The sequence below is a fragment of the Haplochromis burtoni genome, unplaced genomic scaffold (assembly GCF_018398535.1).
Source record: "Haplochromis burtoni strain Fernald_Lab_line unplaced genomic scaffold, NCSU_Asbu1 Contig_1561, whole genome shotgun sequence".
In the NCBI taxonomy this organism is placed as follows: domain Eukaryota; kingdom Metazoa; phylum Chordata; class Actinopteri; order Cichliformes; family Cichlidae; genus Haplochromis; species Haplochromis burtoni.
Genome location: NW_024583922.1, coordinates 6,589 through 31,037, shown reverse-complemented (window position 1 = coordinate 31,037; position 24,449 = coordinate 6,589). Strand labels below are relative to the sequence as shown.

The 24,449-nt window shown below is 38.1% G+C and overlaps 2 protein-coding genes across 9 annotated transcripts in view; both read right to left on the bottom strand.

Annotated features, from left to right (window-relative positions):
- Positions 1 to 18,953, bottom strand: LOC102304888 (H-2 class I histocompatibility antigen, Q9 alpha chain). 5 transcript variants are annotated; one of them, XM_014331183.2, is made up of 10 exons: positions 18,793 to 18,950; positions 17,079 to 17,339; positions 15,672 to 15,950; positions 2,998 to 3,300; positions 2,394 to 2,522; positions 2,116 to 2,133; positions 1,885 to 1,929; positions 1,139 to 1,186; positions 531 to 565; positions 1 to 362 (listed from the first exon to the last, which is right to left on the bottom strand). In XM_014331183.2, the coding sequence occupies exons 1-9, from the start codon at positions 18,851 to 18,853 to the stop codon at positions 561 to 563; spliced, it is 1,149 nt and encodes a 382-aa protein (XP_014186669.1). In that variant the 5' UTR covers positions 18,854 to 18,950; the 3' UTR covers positions 1 to 362; positions 531 to 560. The 5 variants fall into 5 exon arrangements, 4 of the variants coding, with proteins under 4 accessions (XP_014186669.1, XP_005952422.2, XP_042072988.1 ...); XM_005952360.3 differs by lacking the exons at positions 1 to 362; positions 531 to 565; positions 15,672 to 15,950; positions 17,079 to 17,339; positions 18,793 to 18,950 and adding exons at positions 3,387 to 3,665; positions 3,960 to 4,226; positions 6,716 to 6,856 and having other exon boundaries at positions 572 to 1,186; XM_042217054.1 differs by lacking the exons at positions 1 to 362; positions 531 to 565 and having other exon boundaries at positions 577 to 1,186; positions 18,793 to 18,953.
- Positions 18,954 to 19,560: 607 nt separating this feature from the next.
- Positions 19,561 to 24,449, bottom strand: part of LOC102305191 (class I histocompatibility antigen, F10 alpha chain-like) — a 10,265-nt gene continuing 5,376 nt past the window's right edge. Inside the window, exons 6-8 of one of the 4 annotated variants that reach the window (XR_006053661.1) lie at positions 21,653 to 21,700; positions 21,337 to 21,475; positions 19,561 to 19,705 (exon numbers count right to left, since the gene is read on the bottom strand). Coding sequence is in view for 2 of the 4 variants with exons in the window: in XM_042217058.1 (XP_042072992.1) it covers positions 21,411 to 21,475; positions 21,653 to 21,700 (113 nt within the window). In the remaining 2 variants the exon portion in view is untranslated. The other 3 variants (XM_042217058.1, XR_006053662.1, XM_042217059.1) reach the window with 3 other exon arrangements.

The following is a 24,449-nucleotide window of genomic DNA, read 5'->3' as shown; positions in this document are numbered from 1 at the left end:
TATTATTATTATAATTGTGGTTGTTGTTATTAATGAATTAAGAACAGAATTTTAAAAAATTAAATAATTAATGTTAAGTATTTTGGTCAGCACTTGCTGTTTTAATGCACTTTATAAATAAAGTTAGTTTGGCTAAAAAAGTAACTTTTCTCACAGAAAATAGTAATTCTCTTTTTTTTCTATGACATTAATGTAAAAATTTGGTTCCTTTGTGTTGTTTGAGGTCTTTTGTGTATGTTTCAGTCACAAGTTGGTCCTGGCTGGAATAAAAAAATGTCCATTACAGTAGAAATGTTTTCTCAGGAGTTCAGTGATGCAGAATCCTCATGAAGTGAAGTTAGTCCAAGTGTTCAAAGTGTCTCCTGTTCAAAGAAAGATTCAGCTTTCATTAACGAGGAGTGAATGAAAAATTCTTCATGCATCAGCAAATGCAGTCATTGTGAAAAATGAAGGATTTCTTTAAATGCATTCAGTGCAACACAAAGATGACTGGATGTGGTACATGTGATGTGTTCAGAGACGTCACTTACCTTTGTTCCAGATTTCACTCTTTGTCAGAATTACTCTAAAGAAAAAAAAACATTCAGGTCAAAAGCTCAACATGATGGAGGAGCTGTCACACACACACTGGGCCACGGCCATCTCCACACAAACTTTCCTCGTCCATCATGTCACTAGTGATACAGTTTAACTAGTTACTTGTTCCTCTGTAAAAATCTGTTACACAGCCTTGTTATTCTTCAGATATGAGGTTTTAGTGGAAGCGACTGGTTCTTACCCAGATAAGAAACAGCAACTGGAGCGATGTGCACTGTCATAAAAATGTCTAGTTTGTTATATCTAGATCTTTGCGAGTGGTTGCATGTTCAGCATGTATGTTGCTCCCTCTGAGGATGTTGTTCTGTTTAGATAAGAGCATTTAAAATCCAAAAACAATCGACTGTAGGAGAAGAAACGTGTGATATGATGGTGATGGCAGGTTTATACCTGAAATCTACAGCTGGTGAGTCAGACCAGCTGAACAGTTCAGAAATGTTTTTAATAATTCAAAATGCATCAAAGTATAAAACTCCATGAGTGAAAACCTGCAGTACCACACAAAGATTAAGACTGTGTGTCACAGAGAGCCTGTACGTACTTGTCATCAGCTCAGTTTTGATGGTTATGTCTGAAGAAGGTTTTGAATCTGAGGAGGAAAAATACAAAATGATTAACAAAATGATTATGTTCAACTAAAAACATAATATGATCTGTTGATGTTGATGATAGTGTTAAATACAAACAGCATGAACACAAACACAGACACGAGGAGAAAGTTTTCTCAGTTGCAGGAGGGTTCATCGTTCTGTTTCTGTCACTTGAATATTTAACTTTTTAAAATATGTGAGCACTGTTTCATTGTGTAGGTCAGAAAATTTTGCAGTGCTTATAAAACATATTTATGTGAGCACTACAGAAATCTCAGTTAGTGAATATGGAGGAGCTGCTCAGGTAAAAAGTTTATTGGGGCAACATCCTGGCCATGGAAGAAGAAGAAAAATGAAGATGTGTGGTGGTGAAAAATGACCAAGAAAGCAGATTAAAGATTACAGGACCTGCAGTGATTCACAGAGCTGGTTTGTTACTGTAGAATATTACTGAACGTAGACAGGGCCGTCTATGTTTCCAAGGTACTTGTTTTTTAGTACTGATGCTTTAATTGCTTTGTTCTGTTTAGTGCTGTGTAACTATGAACAGCAACTATTTTAACGGACTATATGAACACATGGTTTGAATATCCAATATTCTACTTTGATGTTTACAAATATTAAAAAATAAAGCCACTACATTACAATTTTTATGAGGACACAAACAAATCCCCCAATCCAGCACAAGCAGACACACCTGAAGGGATCCTGTCAGGATCATTTTCTGATGAAGTCTTCATGTCTAGAAAAAAAGAAAAATCAAGATATCAACACCAGCTGAGCTGCTCTGTAGTGATGCTGTCATTCATTTCCAACACACTCCTTTGTTTCCATGTATTTAATTTTAGTCTCTAATTCACATTCGGTGAAACACATTTTTATTTGAACAGAAATCTGCTCAAAAGGCCTAAATGGAAAATTTACTTACAAGGTTTAGAAGAATTAGCTGTAAATAAAAACAAAGAATCAAATGTCAGACATCATAGCTGTAAATACAAAAACACTGATCCCTACACCACTAACTCAAACTGCTTTACAGTGCTCTCTATGTTACTTTACCTTTTACTTTATTTACCATTGGTTCCTTCTATTACTATGATAATACTGTAATAGTATCATCACTCTGACCTGAAGCTTGTTTTAATTTGCAACCTGGTAAAACACTAAAAATACTAAGATCATATTTGGACACTTTGGTTCACTCACCAGTTTTCTTTTTGTAAATAATGAATCCAATTAGTGCAATGACAGCAAGAACAAGAGCAGCAGTGACAATGGTGATGGGGATGGAAATGGAGCTGGGGCCGATCGTGATGTTGGGCACTTCCGATAAGGCTAAAAACAAACAAACGAAAAAACAAAGAAGAAGAACAGCAAATGACAGATTTATTTATTTTAAATATTGTTTTGTAAAAAAAAAAAATACACTAAAATATTTTGTTCAATGATTGACAAAAAATGTTGAATAAAAATAAAGAGAAAACTGTCATTTTTATCCTTAACGTCTTTAACTTTTTTGACTTATACTAATACTAAACTAATATTATAAAAATCCAAACTTAAAGCGTCAGTGCTACAACTGCAAACCATGATTGATTAGTTAGTAATAAATACAAATTATTTGTGTTTGTGGGGTTTTTTCTGTTTTAGTCTGTTTATATATGATGTGTCATATGAGGAGGTCTATTGTGGGCTATAAAAAGAGTAAAATTACATTTTGAAAATAAAGTCAATATTTTATGACACCCATCATCTCAAACACAAAACAACACAAACAACACATCTTCATCATTTCTAATTATTTTCTTACCTTCATTTGTCCTGATGGCTGTTTTATCCAGTGTGGTGGTGACGTTTTCATTGATACCAGAGAACTGAAACACACAGTCGTACCTCCTCCAGTCTTCAGCTTTAACAGATCTCAGATCCAGGTTAACACTCATCTGGAAGGTCCCATCATTGTTGGTGAGGATCTCTCCTTTCTCCACACCCTCATGAGTCTCCTCTCCATCTTTCCTCCACATCATCTCGGCTCTGTCAGGATAGAAACCTGTAGCGTGGCAGCTGACTGGAGAGAAGGGAGTCTTCTGGAGGAGAGACACTGAGGGAAGAACTGGAAAGAGATAGGAAGTTGTTACATTCTCTTTGAATTGTCATATAAATTTTTTATTTTTTTTACACCAGATTCTATAATTCTACCTGCTGTCTGCAAAAAGCTCCTCCCATACTGCACATACTTCTTCAAAAGCTCAGGGCATTCATGGATGTAAAAGATTTTGTTGTATTCTAATCGTTCTTTTTCATCATCCCATCTCAGTTTGGTGAGGAAAGCCTGTTGTTTTAGAGCAATCCATGTCAGTCTCTGCAGGTCCAATATTAGAAAATCTTCTCCATCATAACCATATCGATTGAACCCATTAACCTCTCCAGTCTCATCATCCCATTCACAGCCATCCAACTTTTGCAAAATATGAACACCTGAAAAAAATACACAATAACAACAGGAAACCAGATGTCAGCATTACAGACACAAAAACAGAGGATCATACTGTTACTAGCACACACAAAAAACAGTCTATTAACTTATGTGGAAGGCTCAAATTTTTTCCCTGCTTCTTTCACTGTTCTTCTTTTCTTTTCTTCTTTTCTTTTCAGTTGTGAGTAAAGTAGCTCATCACATTATCATATTTTACATTCTATATCTAACCTACTCTAAAAAACCAAACCACGATGAAAATAAATTCTGCAGCAACAAATGAAACAAATTCATACCTTCAGTTTGGTTGAAACGTTTCCTCAAATCCTCAATGTAATGTTTGAATGAGTGTTGGAAATCCAAAGATCGATAGGTGTACCACTCCAGGTGCTGAGGATCATCCTTCATGAGTTTTTTTATCCATTCTGTTTGGGGTTCTGGTCTTCCTGTGTTGCTATCATAGTAACCTCCCTGGACTTCATCAACAAGTCCAACCACCACAAACTCAGGGATGCTCTGGACTCCAGATGTTTGAGTGAATAAAAACTTCAAGGAATGTTTCACTGTAACAATGATGAGACTTTGAATTAGATGACATTGCTGTTATATAGATTAATTTCTTACAAGACTGTCAGTATTATATTCAGTGATGTGAGTTAATGTCATATTTAGCACGTTAACATTAAAAATATATATAATTTCAAGGAATGATCTTTCAGTGTGCTGATGCTGTCCATACATAGAAAGTCATTATATCACTCTAACTTCAACAGATGTCTTTACAGTATTCATGATGTCCCAGCCATAATACTACCATTATATTAGAATAATCTGTGCTATATGCTTTCATCTCCACCTGCTTCTGCTCACTCTATACCATCGTGAGGATTACCAACTGCAAGGCCTGGGACCAGTCACCTGAAACTTTCACTGAAACAGTCAAAGTTCAATTGGACAAAATAGAAAACCTTAGACAACAACAGTAGCATCAAAATAAATTTCCATTTATTTTACAGTCTGTGGAAAAATAGGAAATAAACCTTTATCATGGCAGATATTTTGACTTTTGTCTCAGTTCCTTTAACTAGCCCAGTAGCCCACAATAGTACAGTGGTTAGATTGGCAGTAGAACTGAGCTCAGCTCACTCAAATGTGGTTTTTGACCTTTCATTCCAGAGTTAAGAAATATAAATTTTCTTTCAGCCAGTGAGAGAAAAAATAAAACAAAAATAGCACTACTGTTTCTAAGTTATTGAGTGGGCAGCCTTCAACCCTCCTGTCTTTATATGTTTAAAACACACACATAAAGGCACACTTAACAGACACTAGAAGCAGAGGTGGACTTCTGTGTTGTCAGAGTAAGATACATGTACATTCCTTTACAAACAGAACAAATGAAGTTTTTTCATCCTTTTTATACTTTCCTATTAGTTTGCAGGTTATTGTGTTTGAGTTCTTTACCTGCTTATTACAGAAACCTCTGTTGTGCTTGGCGTTTGAAAGAACTCCGCAAACAGTAACCTTCAGAAAAAGTTCCCTGATTTTTGCTGGAATAGTCTATTTGAATGTATGCAGTTATCTAGCCCTTTCATGCATAGAGGTCACAACAGTGGACAGCTACTCAAAGGCTGTTTTCTTGTATTTGTGTCAGTGTTGATGGTATAGTTGCACAAAAACCACTACATTAGAAATTGATGTGTCACTCCATACCCTGCCACCCACTGGTCAGTATGTGTAATCTATATGTAAAAAAAAACTCTTAGAAAAGTACATGTTTTTAAAAAATTAAGTTCAAAAATCCTTTTTTTGTTACTAAATGAAAAAACCTGGTCCACAAACATCTCCCACCAGGTAGGGAAAGCACAACAAAGGCTGTACTTCCTCAAAAAACTACGTCAGGCCCAATTACCCCAAAGACTGCTAGTAAACTTCTACCGCTCCACCATCGAGAGCCTTCTGACTTACTGCTGCACACTCTGTTTCAACTGCTGCACCACGGAGGACAAGAGGAAACTGCAGCGGGTGGTGAGTGCAGCAGAGCGGGCAATCGGCACTTCACTAACCCCCCTCAGAGACATCTATACTGGCAGACTTCAGCAGAAAGCCAGCATCATCATTAAAGACCCCTCACTCACACCCTGGACACTCCCCCCCCCTTCCCTCGGGTAAACGCTACAGGTCCATCAGGTCAAAGACAAACAGACTTAACAGAAGTTTTTACCCACAGGCTGTCAAACACGCCCTACCTCCACCCTGATTGGAAAATAACTGCACTGCCAACACTCATCGACATTACACTTTATTTATAAATCATATTTCTGTTTATACTTCAATGCAACCAACACCCCTACCTCTTTAAACTGTATTTATTAAAATCTTATTTAGCATAGTGCAATATCACTGACCACACTGCACCTTTCAATGCACCTGCTAGTTAGATGGCATGTATATAGATGTAAGCGTGTATGTGGAAATATGTGTGTGTATGTACAGATGCATATATGTATATATTCATATATGTATGTATGTATGTGTGTGTATGTTTTGCAGGTGTATGTATAACTTGTACATATCTTTCATGTGTAAATGTAAATTTGTCTGTTATTGTGTAAATAGTTTCGCTATTGTGTACTTCACACACATGGAGAGATGCCAAACTGCCTTTCGTTGTTCTTTTCGCTTCTAAGATTTTCATAAATATGACGAATATGCGACTAGAAAAAGTTTCTTACTAGGGGTTGACACTTTTAATATGAAAACCAGTCAAACTAACACCAGTGCACTGGTGTTAGTTTGACTGGTTTTCATATTCCTTGCTATCTGGGGTGATGTCTCAAATAGCAGTGACGAAGTAGTGTGGCAAGTTTGTTTATAACCATATATTAAACACACCATTAAAGACAGAGAGACAGAGCGACGGATCAGTTCAAATTTAAACCTTCTTTATCTCATCTATACTTCCCATCGTCACTCTGACTTCTATTCTGTGGAAAAAATGTCAACATTAGTTCGTCTCTAAAGAACAGTTTCAGACATTTTGTATTGAGCTTACCTGCAGACACGGACACTGTCCAGTAAAGAAGTAGTACAATAAAACTCCTCATTTTTAATTCAACACCGAACTAAGAAGAAAAAAATGAATACCCCCGTTTACTGTTTTGACTTCGCCACAGTAGAAATGAAACTGCCGCTGAGTCCGCATGCGCAGTATGCGGACTTTGACCAATAGGAATTCAAAGCTTGGTGCGCCTTACCAGTAACCAGGTAAAATGAAAGAACAGACGTTTTTTTGGAAAGTGAAACTTATCAGGCCAGAATGACCCCAGAAGCATAGACCTGGAGGTGTCTAGTCTGTGGCCCTATGTCTTTAACCACTATGTCACTCTAGGTTGTTTAATCAAATTCATGTATATTTGTTTACACTCCTATGCAATTAACCTTGACTACCCTGAGCAACCCACAAATTCAACTGGCAACCTAGTGAGAGACCTAGTGAGAGATAAGATACACCCTAATAGGTCTCAAGTCCAGTAGAGAGAAGGCAAACCATACACTGTCATATCCACACCTATGCTTCATTAAATTACCAGTAACCTAAAATGCACGTCTTTGGTATATAGGATCAAATTAATGTAAAAGAAGTGCAACATAAGTGTTTCACTAACTAGTATCCTACTTTATCACAGAGTATTAAAACAAGACACTTTTATGCTTTATAGGTAAAAGTCCTGCAGTCAAAATCACACTTAAATAAAAGTCACAAAGCACTAATGAAAGTAAAAGATATATATTTATCATAAATGAAGTTGTAAGAGATTGCTGATTTGTAAGCAGCATTTACAGTGGCTTACAAAAGTATTCGGCCCCATTGGACTTTTCCACATTTTGTCACATTACAGCCACAAACATGAATCAATTTTATTGGAATTCCACGTGAAAGACCAACACAAAGTGGTGCACACGTGAGAAGTGGAACGAGAATCATACATGATTCCAAACATTTTTAACAAATAAATAACTGCAAAGTGGGGTGTGCGTAATTATTCAGCCCCATTTGGTCTGAGTGCAGTCAGTTGCCCATAGACATTGCCTGATGAGTGCTAATGACTAAATAGAGAGCACCTGTGTGTAATTTAATGTCAGTACAAATACAGCTGCTCTGTGACGGCCTCAGAGATTGTCTAAGAGAATATTGGGAGCAACGATACCATGAAATCCAAAGAACACACCAGACAGGTCAGGGATAAAGTTATTGGGAAATTTAAAGCAGGCTTAGGCTACAAAAAGATTTCCCAAGCCTTGAACACGGAGCACTGTTCAAGCGATCATGCAGAAATGGAAGGAGTATGGCACAACTGTAAACCTACCAAGACAAGGCCGTCCACCTAAATTCACAGGCCGAACAAGGAGAGCGCTGATCAGAAATGCAGCCAAGAGGCCCATAGTGACTCTAGACGAGCTGCAGAGATCTACAGCTCAGGTGGGGGAATCTGTCCATAGGACAACTATTAGTGGAGCACTGCACAAAGTTGGCCTTTATGGAAGAGTGGCAAGAAGAAAGCCATTGTTAACAGAAAACCATAAGAAGTCGCGTTTGCAGTTTGCCACAAGCCATGTGGGGGACACAGCAAACATGTGGGGGACACAGCAAACATGTGGAGGACACAGCAAACATGTGGAAGAAGCTGCTCTGGTCAGATGAGACCAAAATGCAAAACGCTATGTGTGGAAAACTAACCCTGCACATCACTCTGAACACACCATCCCCACTGTCAAATATGGTGGTGGCAGCATCATGCTCTGGGGGGGGCTTCTCTTCAGCAGGGACAGGAAGCTGGTCAGAGTTGATGGGAAGATGGATGGAGCCAAATACAGAGCGATCTTGGAAGAAAACCTCTTGGAGTCTGCAAAAGACTTGAGACTGGGGTGGAGGTTCACCTTCCAGCAGGACAACGACCCTAAACATAAAGCCAGCGCAACAATGGAACGGTTTAAAACAAAACATATCCATGTGTCAGAATGGCCCAGTCAAAGTCCAGATCTAAATCCAATCGAGAATCTGTGGCAAGATCTGAAAACTGCTGTTCACAAACGCCGTCCATCTAATCTGACTGAGCTGGAGCTGTTTTGCAAAGAAGAATGGGCAAAGATTTCTGTCTGTAGATGTGCAAAGCTGGTAGAGACAGATCCTAAAAGACTGGCAGCTGGAACTGCAGCAAAAGCTGGTTCTACAAAGTATTGACTCAGGGGGCTGAATAATTACGCACACCCTACTTTGCAGTTATTTATTTGTAAAAAATGTTTGGAATCATGTATGATTCTCGTTCCACTTCTCACGTGTGCACCACTTTGTGTTGGTCTTTCACCTGGAATTCCAATAAAATTTATTCGTGTTTGTGGCTGTAATGTGACAAAATGTGGAAAAGTTCAAGGGGGCCGAATACTTTTGCAAGCCACTGTATGTTACATCATGTTAAGCAGAGATTAATTTGAATTTAGACCGATGATACTCAGATTCATTCACTGAATTCAACCTTTATACCAGCTACGAGTAACAAATAGAAATCAGCCAAGATGGCTAAATTCGTGCAAAGCAGTAAACCTCAGAGCAACAGCAAAGGTCAGTTGATCACAGCATGTACACGGAGAAAATCTACTAGAGCTCAAAAGAGAAATTATTGTGAGTTTTGATTCATTTCCTCACACTGAGCCACAACAACCAATCTAAAGGTTCCCCCACCTGCCAAATCTCACTTTTAGCCCTCACTCTACTCAAGAAGAAGATGAGGATGGGTGACTGCGTGACACCAGAAGAGGTGTAAATCCTATTCAGTTCCTAACTTTGCCCATATTTATGTGGTCTTAACTTTGACTTGCATTTTCTGGTAGGGGCCCAGGGGATGATGTCCATCAGATAACTATTCTTATCTGCAAAAAGACATCTCTTGTGACTCCCTGCTGTCTTGCTCCCTTGATACCTGAAAAAGACAACTGACTTTTAGTTTAAACCTATTCATCAAATCCATTACACTTTTTAGTAGCTTGTTTCTCACAGTCCTCTATCTCTGTGTCAAGTTTGGGCACGGTATGTTGTCCTGGAACTATCAGTAAGAAACAAATATGATTTATTGTTGTTGTTTCATGTGTGCTGAAGACGGGAGTGCACTTTTTACTGGCTGTGGATCTCAGAGATTGATCACTATTTGCAAGAATGGCAGATTTTATTCTTTAAAGATACATGCAACAGTTGACAACTATTTGAAATGTATTGGTAACTAGATTTGGTGTCACCTTGTATTTAACTGTGATATGAGTACGGATGAGAACAGAATTACACCCCCCCCTAAAATTTTTTTAGTATTTCCAAATTGCTGGTAAACAGAGCAAGAAAAGTATTATTTTTAGATGCTTGTGGTATTTTACTTGGCAAACAGAAACAAAAATTTCAGAAAAAACAAAAACTAGCAGGTTCACTGCCCCCCCATACTTAAAATCTGAGACTCTCTACTATTTGATCTTAGAACTAAAGAAGCTTCTCGGATGAGAGGTGAAACGTCTTCAAGCAACTTAAAGAAGTCCAGACGCTTTTCTTTCCAAGCTCCTTAGACAACATTAGCCTGACAACTTCCCCATCATCAATTGTCAGGCAGATTTCAGTGCAAAAGGTTTTTTTTTCTTCTTCAGAGGACAAAAGACATTGCACTGAGACTGGATTCGTCCAGTGTGAAATAATGGGTAGACATGGAATGTAACTGTGGTTTTGAATATTATTTGAATATTTGATATTCTCAGCGGACAAAGCGGATGAAGATGGATGGATGGATATTTGATATTCTACTTCAAGCGTATAGTAAAAGAAGGCAAAGTTTAAAAAAAGAAAAAGAAAAGAAAAACACTAGGTAATAATAGTATAAAAGAATCTATACCATTTGACCAAATACTCCATCTTGTTAAAGACAGCTGCAAAAAACAAATGAGAAAATGTGCTTTTTCCCCACTTAAAAGCACAAAGAAAATCATCACTATTATTTTCTTGAAAACAAAAAAAAAAGTGCTAAGGACAGTACCTGGGTACAATAGACAGTAGGCCTCAGCCGTCCATCTGTGCATCAGTGGACCTTCATCTGAAAAGTAAGCCAGCTTTTTCTTCTTGGCATCCTGCTGACTGTGGACAGAAGAGTGACACTTTGACAGGGTTACGTCATTTTTCTGTGCTGTAATTAATTCTTCTCGGGAGACTGGCAAATGCAGGGCTGGTTGTGCTTTATCAGCAGGTGGAACTTTGGCCTGACCCCTAGATCCAGACTTAAATGTGACAGCATCACTAGAGAGATCTGACCTCAAAGGAATCAGCCAAGTCAGGACATTACTTTGATTAAGCCCTTGTAACGACACAAGCTGGAAGAATATCAGGCTGGTCATGGGCTGAGGTAGACTCCAGATTCAGCTCTGGTCTGTCTAACACTTCAGGAATGGGCATGACTTTGCCTCCAGCAAGTTCATTACCTAGGATGAAGTCAATACCTTTGATAGGCAATGCAGAATGAACAGCAACTTTAACAATCACACTAACTAAGGAAGACTGGATGTGAACCGTGTGCAAAGAGGCAGATATGAATCTGTGTTCTACTCCCTGGAGAATGACACTAGATTAGCAGAATGACTCCTCTGAAAATGGTAAGATCTCTTCTCTAATGATGGACTGAGAGGCCCCCGTGTCTCAGTATTTTTACTGGCTGCTGACCTTTCGGATTCCCAGTCAGTGAAACTACTCACTCAAGGATGAAGGGTTTGAAACAGGGATCATGGTGATAGTCAGGCTGCAATGTCATTCCATTCTCTGTAGCTTTAGTCAGTCCCACACTTTTGCTTGTGAGGAGAGTTGCTGTTTGCGCTTTTATGCCAGACACTCTGCAATGAGATGACCCTCACGGGGAGGTGAAGGTAGTCTCACTGGCCTAGCAGCGGAGCGACCAGACTCAAGCCGTGCAGGGTGCAAGGCTGTGGGTTTGTCTGGATGAGAAATAGGGGTAAAAAAAAAAAAAATCCAAAAAAACATTCTTACGTGTTAACACAAACTTATCAGCCAACACAGCTGCTTTTGACATTGACATCACCTTCTGTTCATTTAACAACATTATGACTCTCTCACGTAAAGGATTTTTTAAATCCTCCAATAGCATTAACTCGTGCAGTGATTCATAATCATCACCAACTCCGTTAACAGCACACCATTTATCAAAAAGATCCTCTTTTCATGTGCAAACTCAATGTATGTTTGGCTGCTAGACCTCTTGTGATTCCTAAATTTCTACCTGTACCAGTTCATAGGAACGTACAATTGTTTCTTTCAACACTTCACATTTCATACTCTGCTCTAAGGAAAGTAAAGCTACCACCTCCTGAGCTTTGCCCACTAGTTTACACTGAACTAAAATACTTCATGTCTATTGGCCAGTTCATAGCAGTAGCCATCTTTTCAAAAGCATTAAAATATGAATCTACCTCAGACTCAAAAAAGGTAGGTACTAATGCAATGTTCTTGCTCACTTCAAAACTTTTGTCAGACTTTTGGGGTTTCTTCAAGTGGCATGCGTCTTCTGCCCTGAGGATATCTTCAATGCTTCTACTTGAAGCTGCTTTAACCTTATTTCCTTTTCAGCTTCTATCTCAAGCCTACGGATCTGTAGCCGGAAATCATAATCTGCTTTTTGCACCTTCTCCTGGGCCTCTATCTGTAAATGAAGTAAGTGAACCTTAAGCTTTGCATCACTGCTAGATTTCTGGGGTTCTGGAGAGAAAGGCTTAAAGCGAGACAGGGTTTGTGGAGCTGCATCTGGCTTGACTTGGGCACCCGGAGGTGTAGCAATTATAGCTTGTTTTTCCGTTCTATCTGAAAAAACAGGATAAGCAGAGGCTCCAGGGGGCGCTAAAGAGTCTTGAGTCTACCCAACTCAATGAACCCCTCCAGCAATGCCTGCTTAATGTCCCTTTTTACACCATATTTTGGTACCAAAAGTTTATAGTGAGCAGCAACACTTCATGGCACAATTCAATCTTTTTAACAGTAGGTTGATTAACAAAATCAAGCAGGTTAAAACTCATCTTTGATGGCAGCCATGAAACAAACCCACCTTAACTTGCACCATTTCATCAATTTAGATCCTCTGGAAAAGAGTAGAATTCTTAAAACTGAGTTTATTAAACAGTGTTATATGCACAGCAAAACAGTACAATACCGCACAACAGCATATAGCAAGCCCGCAAAGCGAAGGGTGTAGAGCCTTTAAGCATAAACAGCAGAGACACATAAAATGACAGCCAGGAAAAAAAAGCTGCCCGGGCATATCTAACCTTCCTTTATATGGGATCAGTGATCCCTCTTCCTGCTGTTTGGTAACTTTCCTTCCTTGTTTTTTACTTGGACCGTATTAATTTTAAACTAATAAGTACTTTCTTAACACTATAAATATCAATATTACCCCAATTATTGATGTAATATGTTTGTCAATCCTTTCCCCCCAAGCGGTTGTCAAACCCACTTGCACTTTGCAGCTTTTTTAATCTCCGACACTTGTGTCACTTAACCTTCTGGGTTACTCCGAAACTTTTCCGAGCCCTATTCCCAGCATCCATCATTTTTAATTGGATCCCTTTGTCAGTTTTATGGCCAGAGTGAGTCCAAAAGTCTACAAATCTCACAGATAACAGTTAATCATCCTGACAACCTTGGCAAACTCTGGTTTGAGGTGGGCCACTATATTTGATAAAGAAAGGTTTTTCACAACTTTGGGAGAAAAGAGTCTCAGGTGCATCCTCAGCAGTGCCAAGTTGAATTAACCCTATGTTTGGATGGGGTTGGCCATAACACTATCAGAGGTTACTTATTGATCCCAATTATTACATTTCAAACAGTATTCATCAGCATGTGCTCATACAACAAGTGGCACAAACTTTATTAATATAAATGTAGATAATATTTGACCTCAATTTATGGGTCTTGTGATTTCGAGCATGTAGGTTAAATGCTTAACACAGTGATTCCAATATATAAAAAACTACAGTATAGGTGTGTATGGTGTATACTAATATATGTGATTACATAGTATACATGTGAGTATATGTCCAGTGTATACAGGTATATATGTCATAAAAAAATCCACAACATAACTAGATCTTAACACTTCATTTTATGATGTGAATGATGAACAGCTGATGAGGTCACAGTTTATGGGGGCAAATGAGGCTTGTTGATGCTTCTTGTTTCAGTGCAAAATTTGTCCATAAACCTAAAAAGACAAAATAAGATATATTAACATTCCCAGTTCAATCTAGCAATCATCTCTTGTGATTTTGAAGCACAAAAAAGAAGTAAAATAGTAAATGCAGTAATCTCACTGTTTGCAGGGCTGTTTGTCATTTGCTCTAGAGACTCAGAAAGTCACGTCACAAACACGCTGTTAGTCCACATCCTGCTCTGATCTGACATTTTCTCAAAAATGGAAAATCCTGGAAAAGTTATTAAACATAAAATACAGAAAACATTTTATTCTACGCAGGGCATGGGGGATCAGAGAAAACAGAATAGAAACAAGTTTATGAGATGGGGGACGTTTTTCTCAATTACAAAGAAAAAATAATTTCAGTTACATTTACAAAATGTTATACATCGTATCTTTTCTCACATTGTCACACAGCTCCTATTCTTATGGAACTGTGACTCTGGCCCTTGTGGAGCTTATTCTGTTTTGGATAAACCATCGAGTAAAAGGGATTTCTGTTTTTGTCTCTCACCTGTTCTCTTTTTGTAGTCAATGAAACCAATTACAGCAATCACTGCGAGAACCATTGTTTCATGGTCGCAAAGATCCTGGCGAGGAAATTTCCTGTAGATGACACAACAACAAATAAATCATAACCTGAACAAATGAAACACGTTAAAAGAGACAAACTTCAGTTTGGCAATTAAATAAAAATACGGGGGGAAAAAGACACTCACAAATTTAAATAAACAGTGAAAAGACAGCAAAGTGGGCAATAATTTGAATCAGAGCGCTCAAAACTTTAAATGTTAATATTTATTAAGAAATTAACAAATCAGTATCAGTATGAAAAATTTAATAAATCTGTATACAATGGGCGAGGAATTAAACTTTTCATCAAACTCAAATAAAACCACGTGAACTGCACCATTTTTACAGTAAACTAAATGCGTGTTTCCTACCTTCATCACTTTTACCCTTGTTGGTTCTGATCACTGCTTTGTCCAGTTTGGTGACCATGTCCTCGTTCACACCAGAGAGCTGAAACACACAGTTGTACCTCTCCCAGTCTTCAGGTGTGACTGATGAAAGATCCAGATCAACACTAATCTGGAAGGTCCCGTCATTGTTGGTGAGAATCTCTCCTTTCTCCACACCCTCATGAACCTCCACTCCATCTTTCCTCCAGACCATCTCGGCTCTGTCAGGATAGAAACCTGTAGCGTGGCAGGTGACCGGAGAGGAGGAAGACTTCTGGAAGAGAGACACTGAGGGAAGAACTAAGGAGAGAAGAGAAAGATAGATGCTATATTACTATTATGTACATACTAATGTAATTCCTGTGGGATGTAATGTAATTTCAATGCCTTAGTTAAGACTTTAAAAAAGCCTATTAGCATGTGTATGTATGATAAAGAAATGGAGGCTGGGAGAGACTGGTTATAAATGTCAGCGTGTAAATGGTGGATAAATTGGGCCAGAGAAAATTGGGGCAAAAGGAAAATATGACAAAAAATAAACAAAAAATAAACAATTGTAATTAATATGTAGGAGTAACAGAGAAATCAGGAGAAAGGTAGGAAGAGGCAAATGTCAATGTGTGAATGGAAATGAGAGAAAGAGAAAATTTAACCTTGATGTTTTTTTGATGGGGCGAGGGTGTCAATGCTTTTATGTTTTAATGGTCAGAAAAAGAAAAATATTAAGATTGTTCTGGCCAAAAAACAGCATGTTATATGATTTCACCTGTTTTCATCAGAGAGCTCCTCCCATAGTTCACATACTTCTTCAGCCACTCAGGACAAATCTGGGTGAGGTAGTTCTTCCTCTGTGTGATCAGAGCTCTGTTACTGTCCCACTTGTATTTGGTGATGACAGCCTGTTGTACAGGAGCGACCCACGTCTCTGTCTTCAGGTCAAAGCTTATAAAGTCCTCTCCATCATAACCAAACTGCTCATATCCGTTCACTTCATCTGTTTCATCATCCCATTCACAGCCGTACATCTGCTGCACAATGTGAACACCTGACAGAAAAAAGACTTTACATTAGGAACAACTGTAGAACACAGCATACATTAAGAATTGACAATATCTTTACAAGAAAACACTGATCCACGGTCATTTATTAAGAGAGGATATTAACATCTGTTGTTTTTGGCTCAATGGAAGCCACTTACAGATAATCATCACTGAACAGTGTGAGCATCTTAGGGAGATAGACACTGGGGAAACATTTCTACATACTCTCTTTATCAAAGAAAAACAGCCTCCATAAAGACCAACACACATGTGCCTGTGCCTCGGAGCGACTGAGGGACCCTTTTCTCTTCAAGCAAATCCAAGAGTGTCAGTACTCACTGACTGGCTATCTGGAAACTCGTGCCAGCCCTCCTGTATGCAGATTGCAGTGTGTCAACCCTCAAAGACAATTGGCTGCCTGGGATCCTTTGATGCTCCAAGAAGCAATGACTGGTTGATTGTACTCACCTGTGGCTGCAAAAGGCTGGAAATCGTTCACTTAGTGGCTGCTGCTTAGGACTAAACATGCAGTTTGTCCTTCGTGCCTCCCTCTTTGAACTTTGTTTGTTAACCTTTGTGGTTCACTTATCCTGATCCTGGGTATTAAGTTTCCATCCATCCGGAGGTTTTTCTAGAAGCTTCCACTGAAGGAGACTTTCAGTCCAGGATTGTTTTTAATAAAAGTCAAATATTAGTTCACAATAATTGTAAAATATTCAAACCTCAGACTGATTATTCTGATCCTGCAGATTTTCTGGAGATTATTTTCTTATTAATCAATTATTAAGAAATTGTATCAAAAACAATCATCAAGGTTTCAGAGACAAAAAAAATTCCTAAATATAAACAGAAAACTGCAAATATCGCAAATTTATCTTAATTATTTTGATCAACTAACCAGTTAACTGACAAATTATATCAGTTCATACAAACATGATCCTTAAAGCTGGTTGCATTAAATTAAAGCTTCCCAGACTGTAGTTCTGCATTCATTATGAATTATTATGTTAATAATTGTAATCTGTAATCTGAATGAAACATTTTCATTTGTATACAAACCTGTTAACTACTGAAAACAAAACACACTGAAAACATTAACCGCAAATATCAGTAAAAATGAAACATGAACAAACCTCCAGATTGGTTGAAGCGCTGCTTTGCAGTCTCAATGTTGGCTTTGAACGTCTGCTGGGAACCCCTGGAGATATCAGTGTTCCTCTCCCAGAACTGTGGGTCTACTGCATTGTTCACCCAGTCCTGTTTGGGCACCTCTCTCTCCGTGTCGCTGTCATAATAATTAATCTGAACATCATCAACCATCCCAACAGTCACAAACTCTGGGAAGTTTGGGACTTGAGAGGAGGCAGTGTAGAAATACTTCAGAGAGTGGGTCACTGTAAGAAACAGTTAATGTTGTGAGATCTCAGGAACACAGATTTATAAATCACATTATTTTTTTAAATAACACAATAAGAAAAACTGCAGCACGTTAAAGACATCCTGTAATAATCCTGCTGTCCCTTCAATAAACACAAAATAGATTTATGAATAGATATTCAGTGTTTGTTGTAATTTTGTGTTTTGTAACAGATTCTAGTTTGAACCTGATTTTCACAAAACAATTTTAAGTTTTAAAACTGGTGTTTATCCTTCAGTTTACTTTAATTCAGTTTTCATGATTAATGGTTTGAACTCAGGGCAGCATGGTGGTACGGTGGTTAGCACTGTTACTGCACAGCAGGAAAGTCCTGAGTTCAATTCCCCATCAGGTCGTGGTCTTTCTGTGTGGAGTTTACATGTTCTCCCTGGATACTCGGGCTTCCTCCCACTGTCCAAAGACATGAACTTAGTGGGGTTTTTTTGTTGTTGTTTTTTCAGAATTTCAGTGTTGGGTTTTCTAAATATCAATATCGATGCTTTTCTTTGTTTATTTTATTTCTCATGGATTTTGTTAAAGCTTAAAATTGTTACAGAAAGCTTTACTTCCAATATCTTTGATTGACATTATCAATAAAAAGCTAATGTTAAGTAACTGATATTCTGAGAATATTATCTTATGCATTTGGATTTTATCTTTTATTCATTAATTAAGTTTGCAGGTGAGTTTTCAGTTATCAAAAGTACATGGATTTATCTGTTAGTGTTAGAGACCAAGGCATATAGTGAGTTTAAAACTTCTCATTAGCGCTCACTGGTTGAGGTTGAGTGTCTTTAAATTGCAAAACTTTTCTGGCATTTCTCACTTCCAGCTTCTTATTGCTGGTATGTAAAGTGTATTGGCACTTTACATACATAAACTGTATTAAATTATAAAGAAATAATTATTTAATTTGTATCTCAATTCAGTTCACTTGAATTCGATTCAATTTTATTTATACACCTCACAACAAAAGTCACCTCATTGTGCTGTTAATGAAGCAATAACATCAGAAAAACAGTGAACTTCATATCCGGGTGTAACTCGCGCATGTTTGTGAAACATAAAGTATTCACAATAAACTCCATTTAATGACATGTGGCTCTTTATATACAGCTTATGCTGAACAAATAATTAAACATCTAAGTTTTTTACAGATACTTTGTGTCAAATGAACTTTAGTGAACTTTAATGGTGAGCTGTTGTGTGAAAATGTTTTAATTCCTTGTGAAAATTAAAATGGTATTCCGTTTTTAAAATAACAGTTTTGATTATTGTCACCAGATTAGCATCAGGCCTCCTCCCTGATGTTTTATTTGTTAGAGTGCTTGGAGAGACAGCAGAGTAACAACGTTTAAAAATGCGTCATGAACGATTTAAAGACGGGACTCGTCAAACAGTTTTCGACAGAAATCGTCAGTCAAACTGACCTGCCGCTGCTCCCTGTATCCCCAGGATAAGAAAGAAGATGATGACCTTCATTGTGACCATAAACACGGAAACCTTTAACAGACTTTATGTTTCAGTTGTCCAGAAAAAGCTAAAGCTAAAATAGGAGAAAAGGAGGAGAACTAGGAGGTACGTCACCACTGGGCTCCATCTGAGCCAATAAGAATTTACTCTGAGAGTAAACGTCACTTAAATCTGGGGTAAACGCAGCCTTTAGGGTTATCAACGAAACTGAAAGTAAAATATCTTCATATGAACCATGAATGATGAAGGGAAGGGTTAAAGTTAGGTTCATCTTATCTTTATTATTTTTTATGTTATGACAGGTGTAGTTATGCTGGGTATACAATGTATAATTTATTTATGTATTTTTAATCTGGGGTTAGCTGTATGGTACAGATTGCCTCTGGGGTCTGTGAGGTCACAGCGTCTTTAAAGGCACAGAACAAATTTTAAAATTTATTTTTGTGCAACTGATGAGGAATACATATCAAATATGATTTCGCCGAGCTTCACTGAATCGTGGTGGTTTGGTCTCCCTCCAGTGGATAAAACCTCGTTAAGTTTCTCAGTGGATTGATTGGTATTAATTTTAAATCAATATGTGTGGCGAGGGCCGCCTGTAAGGGGGAAAATGATGAAAACTTTCTATTAGTACTTTAAAAAAAAAAGAAAAGAAACCATAAAAAATGCTTCACAAAGTACTTATAAACGTGTTTGTTTCCTAGCATTAGTTTTGTTTTGTTTTGGGCAACACAGAATAATTCCAGTCAGCCTCTGGCCCCGCCCTCATTATTTCACGGTTTGGTTTGGTCCAGGTGTACGTTCCCAGCTGATGAGCTGGAGGGGCATGATGGTGGCTGAGTTGAGAGCACAGCTGGACTGGCCATCGGGCTGTGGGCAGACAAACAGAAGAAAAAGGTATTGAGGTGAAAAGCAACACAATTTGTCCCGTACTTCTGCTAGAATGAAAAAAAGACACAAAGCTGGAGTTATTCTGTGTCTTTACGCTGCACAGCTGCCTCTTCTCTCCCCCTCCTGTTGCTAATTCAATCATGAAACTGATCAACAATCAGCTGATCGGCTTTTCTCTCTTGCTTGTTTATTGTCCACTTTGCGCCAGAAAGAGGAAACCAGCGGATGTCGCGCTAAACAACAGCAGCACGTTTAAGCTTGATCAGCTGTTGTTAGAATTTATTTAATATTACTTCTTAGTATCAGCTGATGTTTGCTGGAGCCACAGCTGTAAAGCTGCTGGTCATGATGTCGGTTTGGTTATGTGGTGAGAGGGAAACATGAAGATGAGACCAGGAGATGTCCTTACTGAACCATCAGAGCTGAACAGGTGATGGAGAAACAGGTTTACCTTTAAGGTGACATGAATGAGTTGAAGGGAAGTTATGAACTGTTTCTGAGAGACAAATAACACCAGCATCCTTTCTACATAGCTGACAGCTGGGTGATTCTCTTTTTGCAGCAATATTTCATGTCCTCATATGAATGTGCCAAATATGTAAAACAAAGTAATTCAATTATGTGTTTAAGTGTTTGGCATTATTGAAACATAATTTAAACATAAATAGGTTCAACTCTGTCCCAGACTATTTTCTGCATGTCATCATTCTTTTCCCACTTTCCTCTCACTTTCTGCACTGTCCTATCCACACATTCTATCTACTTTCAACTGAAGGCCAATTTCACTAAACAGTGACACTGACAGTGTGTAACTGGACTTGTTCTTTTACACATAATGCATATGGTTCATACAAAAAGTTTGTATTAATCTGATTGAAAAGACTAAATCCAGTGCTTAACAGTATCTAGGTAAGTGAGAAATCTGCAGTTTTGACTGACAAAAGTACAAACTGCTTTGATGAGCTGTGACATTCATATGGAAAATTAATTAACACAATAGTGGTGTTTACAAAAACAATGAGAAAGTCTGCTGTGGATGAGGAAATACGTCACTGATTTGAGAACTGCATTAAGAGTGCTGAGTGTGATGCTCCTAATGGAAGAACTGTCATGGAGCAGCTGTGTGAAGGCAGGAATAGGACCCAAATGCAAACTCGTGGAGGCGGAACTTAAACTCAAAGACCTCAGCTTTATTGCTGGCATAAGACAAAACAGAAACTAAACTGGGAAGGCTGGAAACTGAGCTTGAAACAGAACACAGAGACAAGTATGAGGGACGACGCGATGACGAACAGGAACACATGCAAACACTAAATACAGAAGGGGAACGGGCAAAGAGCAAACACCTGGGAGACATGGCTGACACTAATTACAAAGACGAGATGGGGAGGAAGCAAAACAGAATACATTGACCTTCAAAGTAAAACAGGAAACAGTGGGCACAGAACTAAACCTAAGAACTAGAATACAAAAACAGAAATCAACACTACAAGTCATATAAAACAGAGAAATCACAGAATAACAACAACAACAACAACAACAACAACAATAATAATAATAATAATAATAATAATAATAATAATAATACACAAAATACTTGGGTCACCAACCTAGGACTGTGACAAGAACTGCATCAAATCAGTGAAGAAAAATTGTTAACTTCTGTTGCAGCAGAAACTTTTTCTCAGAGGTTCAGTGTTGAAGATTCCTTGGTGAAGTTCACAGGCGGATCCAAACTTTGTCTGTCTTCTGTTCAGATAAAAATCAAATATTTATTAATGAGGAGGGTTTTGAAAATATAAAATACATCATGGAATGAGTGAAACCTACTGGTAAAACTCGTTCATCGTGCACATAATTAATGTTTATTTTAAAATCAGTCAATACAGCACAAACCTGACTGAATGCAGTACTTGTATCACTTACCGTTGTCACAGATAATATCTCCAGCAGAATTACCAGGTGTCTTGGACACTAAAAAAAAAAAAGAAAAACATTCAGATGAAGGACTATAAATAAAAAACTGGACAAGATAAATAAATAAAAAGGAACAGTTACTTGATCACTAGTAATATGTAACATATATAATGATATACAGGATTCACTTTAAAGCCATGACTGTGACTGCTGTAATGCCTGAGCTTTATGCCAGTACTTCTTAGCAAGATAAGAACTGGCAGCTGGAGAGGTGTCCCTGATGTCTAGAGCTGGTGGGTCAAACCAGTTCCAGTGAAAAATGCAGAAATATTTTTAATTAATATGTATCAGAAAAAAGATTGCAAAAGCATTCTTAGAAAGATGGCTATATGTAATGTTAACAGTTAATGTGTAAGCAGAGATCAAGTACACTTAATTTTAATAGTTTGTGATTTGCTGTTTATATTTTCTCTAGAAGGATGATCAGAAGAAGTCTTTGAACCTGGGGAGAAAAAGTAAAAGACCACGACTGTTGTTCATGTTTTTGTCATGTCAGTGACTTATTGAGGGGCATTAAAACTTTTAAAAAATGCATTTGGTTAAGTTTCTGTCTTTTACAGGTTAGCTATCCCAGTGGAGGTGATGAGTAACAGATAATAAAACAACGCAAAATTGACATATAAACATTTTTGACATGTCAAAAAACAAAACAAAAAAAAGACCAATATAGCCACCCTCCTTTTCAATAACTGTCACAAGCCTTGCATTCATGGAGTCAGTTTCTTGATCTGTAACTTTTTGAGCAGCAGCAATCACAGCCTCCCAGCAGTGGCGGTCCTAGCCTGTTTGGCGCACTGGGCGAACACTCCCTCTGGTTATTGATCCCTTTATCCCTAGTCCTAAAGTGTGTATTTATTTTCTTACTCATCATATATATATTGTTTGGTTACTTGCACTGTTGTAACTGGAGCCTCGTCGTCTCGTCTCTCTATATACTGGACTATTTGTAGCGGAAATGACAATAAAGTTTACTTTGACTTCAGCAGCGAGCAGGCGCACCGAGGGCGCAACATCGGTGCAAATTATAAGTCTGTATCATAATGTCTGGTGTTTTTGTGTTTGTTGGTTTGTTTTTATTTTGTTTTATTTTGCAAGTTAGTTAGGTCAGGTGAGCGAGGGGGCCATGTCATTATTTTTTTTTTATCCTTAAAGCCTTTACTGGCTAGCCATGCAGCTAGTGCTCCATGCATATGATGGAGCATTGTCCTGCATAAAAATCATGGTCTTCTTGAAAGATGCAGATCTTTTCTGGTACCACTGCTTAGAGAAAGTGTCTTCTAAAAACTGGCAGTAGGTGATTTTGAGGCCATCTTCAACCCGAAAAGGTCCAACCAGCTCATCTTTAATAATACCAGCACATACCAGTACCCCACCTCCACCTTGCTGCCGTCTGAGTCGAAGTGGAGCTCTGTGTTCGTTACTGATCCAGCCACAGGGCCCTCCATCTAGTCCATCAAGAGTCACTCGCATCTCATCAGTCCATAAAACCTTTGAAAACTCTGTCTTCAGATATTTCTTGGCCCAGTCTTGACGTTTCAACTTGTGTGTTTTGTTCAGTGGTGGTCGGGTTTCAGCCTTCCTCACCTTGGCCATGTCTCTAAGAACTGAACACCTTGTAAATCTGGACACTCCGGGTAGGCTGCAGTTCTGGAATATGGCAGCAGGAGGATAATGGGTTCCTGGTAGCTTCACTTTTGATTCTTCTCAAATCTTTGGCAGCTAATTTGAGTCTTTTTTTCTCAAAACGTTTCTTGCGACCCTGTTTGCTATTTGCAACAAAACGATTGATGGTTCTGTGCTCACACCCCAATATCTTATCAATTTCAAGAGTGCTGCATCCCTCTGAAAGACTGAGAAAGAAGCTGCCTAACAATTATGCACACCTTTATATAGTGTGTTAATCTCCTTAGGCCACACCCTCACTCATTACGCAAATACACATCACCTGATATCCTTAAATCCAATAAGCACTCAAGTTTATACAGCTTGAAGTTGGAAAATATGCATAAAAATTATGATATGGCCAAAATTCAGTAAACAGACTAGATATTACAATCCTGCATTGCTTTAAGTGGAGAAAATCTTGAGGGATGGCTGTTATGAGGAAAGGCAGCCCAGAAACTTTAACAGCGGGTCCCATCGTTGTGTGCCTCAATTTCACATAGTGTTTTGAAAACTGAAAGTAGGTCTTGACCAGTCCTCTGATGTGGTTTAGTACATAAAATATACTCACTTGCGTAATAATTGTGCAGTGTAGTGTTGAAGGTGTTTTCAGGGTAAGACTTAGGCTTGAATTGAGATTTACTCATTACTACAAATCTCATTATAATACGGTCATTAAATTAAGTCAGGTTTTCAAAGAAATTTAAAATGTACTTATAAGTTTGAGGACATTTGGCTGTAAAAACAAGAAAACACATGTCAGCTGTAAATACAGGAATACTGATACCCAATCCTTCCTACACTACTGGTTACCTTTGACCATATAAATAATTATATAATTATGACACTGGTGCCCTAAACATCACTTTTGCTTCGGATGTTGCTGTGTCTGAACCCGAAACTTATTTCAATTTAGAATCTGGACAAATAAGTAAAATGCTTAAGCCATGAACTTTTTTGTCTCACCCGTTTTCTTTTGATAAATAATGTGTCACGGACCCGGCTCTGGAGGACTCGGGGGTCCGTGAGCAGGATGGATTATTATTATTATTATTATTATTATTAGTGTTTGGTCAAAGTCCAT